General features: G+C 35.2%; 1 protein-coding gene across 1 annotated transcript in view; it reads right to left on the bottom strand.

Moving 5' to 3' along the window:
• The window catches only part of LOC107732597 (heat shock 70 kDa protein 4-like), a 34,086-nt gene that overhangs the window by 11,023 nt on the left and 17,773 nt on the right, over window positions 1-5,290 (bottom strand). The window contains exons 11-15 of the mRNA XM_016543968.1: window positions 4,020-4,077; window positions 3,860-3,937; window positions 3,544-3,678; window positions 1,136-1,261; window positions 824-931 (exon numbers count right to left, since the gene is read on the bottom strand). Of these exons, the coding sequence (XP_016399454.1) occupies window positions 824-931; window positions 1,136-1,261; window positions 3,544-3,678; window positions 3,860-3,937; window positions 4,020-4,077 (505 nt within the window). The remainder of the gene's footprint in view (window positions 1-823; window positions 932-1,135; window positions 1,262-3,543; window positions 3,679-3,859; window positions 3,938-4,019; window positions 4,078-5,290) is intronic.

The following is a 5,290-nucleotide window of genomic DNA, read 5'->3' on the forward strand; positions in this document are numbered from 1 at the left end:
AAAAAAGCCGGTTTTGTCCACTTTCAAGGCATCGCGAGTTCACGTACGTTTTACTAAGCCGATAAGTCCATTTTAGCGAATCAGCGCGCTGTATTCACGTCAGGTGACAAGGCTACTTTCACTTTGAAAAGACGTGCTAGCTGAGAGGAGTTTGGTCAAAGTTATCGGTTTTTGCAAAAAAAAATTGGTTTTGCTCTTCATATACTTTAGGGGAATTTACATAAGTATAAACTGAATGTAATGTTTTCAGACATTTAATTGGATGTTAACTGAAATTAAATAAAAAAATGTATTATAGATTAAATTTATATTTTTCTTTGACCCACTTAAGTAGGACCTAAGTACATCTTTATATGTAATTTCATAATTCTATTGTCTTAGAAATATGGGTAAAGTGCACTACCGAATGTATTGACAAGCATTTATGAAATTTTTATGTCATGTATTTAAATATATTTATAATTGTACAATTGTAATGATGGTCTAAATATATTTAGACCACCTTAATTAGACTTTCAACCAGTATAACAGAAAATGTTTTTGCTCATCCTAGCTTGTTAAGAAACAGTCATGAGTCACTTTTTATTTAATTAAATAAATAAAACCCCTTTAATATAATATGAAGTATACGTTCTGCATGTACAGTTTTTAAAGATAAACTACAAGTACACATTCACTTGCTATTAAAAATGTAGTTTTTTAGAAAAATAGAAAAATAAAAAAAATTATATAACAGATGTATATATTAATGTACAAATGTATAAACAGTGCAAAATGTCACAACTGTAATACACATGCATGACCTGAATACTTAAGCACCTACTTTGAGTTCAGACAGTTTGTCCTGATAGATATCTTTCTCCTGGTCTTCTCCTTCTTCATACAGCCAGATCTCTGTGTCCTCAAGCATTATAGTGAGTCGGTTACTTTCCTGCAAAGGAAGAACATCAACACACATACATATAAGTCTCACCTGAGCTTCATTTTGGTAGTATTTATAATGTTCTGTTCCATGTATAAATGATTTGAGATTTTAAACTGCAGAAGTGGTGTAGATTATACAGAAACAAAGCATAAGCTCCCTAGTGTCTTGACTGAGAACAGCTCTGGGTAAACAAAGAGATTATGTGCTCACATCTTCAGTGACATATCTCTCATAGATGCCACACAGTTTGTCTCGCACTTCGTAAACATACTCCTCCACAGCATTTTTAGCATCGTTTCTCTCCTTCTCCAGCTTGTCTTGTATGATCATTTTTTTCTGGAAGAGAGAATGCAGTGAATATATATTTACAAACTGGATCATTGTAACTTTTCTCCCTAATAAGCCACAAAAATTCTCAAACGTTATAATTATCCAGATTATAAATGAAACATCAAACATACCCTTTGCTCTAACCTAAACATAAATAACTGAGCTCGACTGTACTGAATGTGCATTTGTAGTGTGCTTCCAATCTTAAAAGTGTATTTAAAAATATATATATTTGCAAGATTACAATTTCATTAGATTACACTAAGTGTCTTCAACATTGTAATAATGTCAAATTTAATATTTAAAAGTAAAAAATGTGAAATTACAAGAACATTTTAAATCATTATGTTGTAGTAATCATATTTTGATGTGTTGTCTAACATACTAAAGCTCATGTAAAGTACTTTTTTTTACCAGTAGTGTTATTCAATGTTACATTTAAAATATATTAAAAGTACTGAATGTGTATTTACAAATATATTTGAATTGTCACACTTTATTTTAAGGTACAATTCTCACTATTAACTAACTATTAACTATGACTTTTGGCTCAATAAACTCCTAATTTGCTGCTTGTTAACAGTTAGTAAGGTAGTTGTTAAGTTTAGGTATGGGCTAGAATTAGTGATCGACCGATATTGATATTTTTATAAAGAAACAATGGTTATATAGTAAATGTTAATACAATTTAGGATGTGAATATTGTTAAAAGTTACATGCAGTGGCCGTGCTGGAGCATTTCCTGAGCATCAATTCATGAGACTAATGATGAGCATAGACAACAGAGAGAGAATTCAATTCAGCGCTTTTATTTCCGTGAGTTGGTCTCTATTTCTTAGAGCCAAGCTGCATAAGCTGCATATCAGGCATTTACAGTATGTAATGCATCTAATTTGTGCATAAATGGCTGTTATGTTAAATAAAGTTTACTAACTACAGCAAATCAAGTACCTGCACGACGTTGTCCCCTCAGACGCGCTGCAATGGCGATTCTGCGCGCAATTCGCGTTTATCGGTGAATCCGATATTACAAAACCGTTATCCGATTATGGTAAAATGCTAAAATATCGGTAAATCGATATATCGGTCGATTTCTAGCTAGAATATGTGCTTTATAAGTACTAATAAACAGCCAATATGCTAGAAATATGCATGCTAGTTAACAGTGAGAATTGGTCCTTAAATAAAGTGTTACTATTTAAATATATATGTTGAAACTATATTATGAAACCTCTGTCAGGTGACCTTAGTCAAACAGTTAAGTCACTTCAGAGGTGTTTTTTTTAATAAAAATTACAAAGACAAACATTTTCTGCTTTGGAATCATGTGCATAGATGAATTTTGCACAATAAGACCAGGAACATACAGTATTAAGAAATATTGTCAACTAACAAAAATACAATAGCATAAAGCTGTAATGCCAAATTCATGCTTGATTGAAGAGCTTTAAAGAGTGAGATTACACAGTATTTGCTTTTGGGGGTTTTTTAAGCTAAAGGATGAACTAGTAAGTGTAGGACATGACTCTAATGCCTAGAGCTGTGCTGTCGCTTCACTGGCGAAATGATCTACTAATATCTTTTCCCTGAGGACTGAATTGAGCTCTGTCATGGATATTGAGGGTAAACGCTAAATCCCTCATATGATTTTAGCAACATGCAGGGTACAAGATTCAGTTGGTTCAGCTGGCAAGAGTTATAAACAGTAGCTACCAAGAGACAAATATAGTGAGTACATATAACTAGGGATGCACCGATACCGGGCCCGATACTGAGCTTCTGTACTCGTACTCGTACTCGTTAAAATGCCCCGATATCAAACGCCGACACCACACAGCATGTGATAAGCGCCATATTCAGACAAAGAAACACCAACAACAGAACAACAGACAGCAGAATGGAGTTAAGGATGTCTACTACGAAGTATATGTATGCAATGAATATAATGTTAAACATTCAGTATTAACGCCTGTATAGCTGAAGTGCGCGAGCTGATAAAAAAAGCACGCTGAGTGGATTGAGCGCACGGCGGCGCAGATGCGCGTACCAAAAATAAAAGTATCGGTATTGGGCGAGTACTGGAAAAGTGGAATCAGTGCATCCCTACATATAACCAAAATGAATTCTGCCTAAAGCGCAGAAAATGGGGCTCTAATTTGAGATGAGAATCAAAAATGCACAGGGTGGAACAAGAGGGCTGGCTTTGAACTGAGCTGAGTTAAATTAATCGCACCACTCCACATGTTCTCAAAAGAACTGAAGCAGACTGAAAATGAATTATGACTTACTTCATAATCAACAAAGTTGTTGAGCACATCTTGATCCAGCTGTCGGGTGGTGTTGGCCCAAATGGGCAGATCAACACTCTTCACTTTTGTATTGGCTTTGCTACTGCTTGCACCTTGATCTTGTTTATCACCATCCTTTAACAAAATAAGAAATTTGAAAAGATATAAGCACAAATCGGTCTGTTTCACCATTACTTTAATAAACCAGAGACAGATAGATAGCTCTAGAATCTAGCATGCATGACATGACCCCTTCAAAGTAGAAATAAACAGCATTTGAGAATATATTTGATTATATTGCCAAGGTAAATTGTACCTTATTGCCAGAGTTATTCATCTTTTCCTCTTCAGTGGGCTGTTCTCCTTGGCCTTCCTGGTCCACCTGCATTTTATTCTATTAATAAAAGCGTAAACACAGCATGAGTGATCTGATCCTGCAGCTTCAATGTCCACAAAATTTGTTTTTAAAAGCTCACAGTGCTGAATATATTTTCTCGTTTTGAATATTCTTTATAAACGAGGAGCATTGAACAGCTACAGCTGAGAGCCATAGAAATCACTACGATGCAGACTTCCTGTCACATTCACAAAACAAAAATAATACTTTGAAATGAATGAAAAAGCATGTAACTGAGCTGAGGTATTCGGCTTTAAAACATCTTTCATTTGGCTTCATGTATTATGTATTATTAGTTTGTGAAGCCTTGTGCAATAATGTAATCTGTATGGTACTGCATACTAGAATACTACACATTTGTACATATACTAGTATTCAAAGGTTTGTGAACAGATTAACAAAACGAAAGAAAAAAATTGTGCTGAATTTCGGTTCATGTGACGCGCTCCCAAAGTTCATGGAAATGAAACCGAGACAGCAGAAAGTGGCATCCTGCTTGTTTTCTTTATTTTGCAAAAGCTTTACCGTTTTAAACGATGTCTTGTTTCTATCTGTATGACCATAAATTACGGAGTAACAGTTTAATCTCTTAGAATCCTTAGTTTCCTTAAAGGATTAGTTCACTTCCAGAATAAAAATTTCCTGATAATTTCCTCACCCCCATGTCATCCAAGATGTTTATGTCTTTCTTTCTTCAGTCGCAAAGAAATTAAGGTTTTTGAGGAAAACATTCCAGGATTTTTCTCCATATAATGGACTTCAATGGTGACCAACGGGCTGAAGGTCCAAATTGCAGTTTCAGTGCAGCTTCAAAGGGCTCTAGTCTACATGATCTCAGTCGAGGAATAAGGGTCTTATCTAGCCAAACGATCAGTCATTTAAAAAAAATAAAAATAAAAACTACTCAAAACAAATGCTCCAAATGCTCTAGCTCGACTTCACACATTACGTAGTCACATTGGAAAGGTCACGCATGACGTAGATGGAAGAGATGGAAGTGTGTTTACAAAGCTTGGAGGAGAAAATTAGATGGACCCTACCCTTTTGAACCAGAGTACACAGACGTACACAGACGAAGAGCTAACCGTGTGTGACCTTTCCAACGTGACTACGTAATGCGTCAAGCTAGTGCAAGACGAGCATGTGGTTAAGAACTATATAAATTTGTTTTTTGTTTTGTTTATTTTAATGACCGATCGTTTGGCTAGATAAGACCCTTATTTCTCGGCTGGGATCGTGTAGAGCCCTTTGAAGCTGCACTGAAACTGCAATTTGGACCTTCAGCCCGTTGGTCACCATTGAAGTCCATTATATGTAGAAAAATCCTGGAATGTTTTCCTCAAAAACCTT

Source organism: Sinocyclocheilus rhinocerous, unplaced genomic scaffold (genome assembly GCF_001515625.1).
Source record: "Sinocyclocheilus rhinocerous isolate Xijiao unplaced genomic scaffold, SAMN03320098_v1.1 scaffold1635, whole genome shotgun sequence".
Lineage (NCBI taxonomy): Eukaryota > Metazoa > Chordata > Actinopteri > Cypriniformes > Cyprinidae > Sinocyclocheilus > Sinocyclocheilus rhinocerous.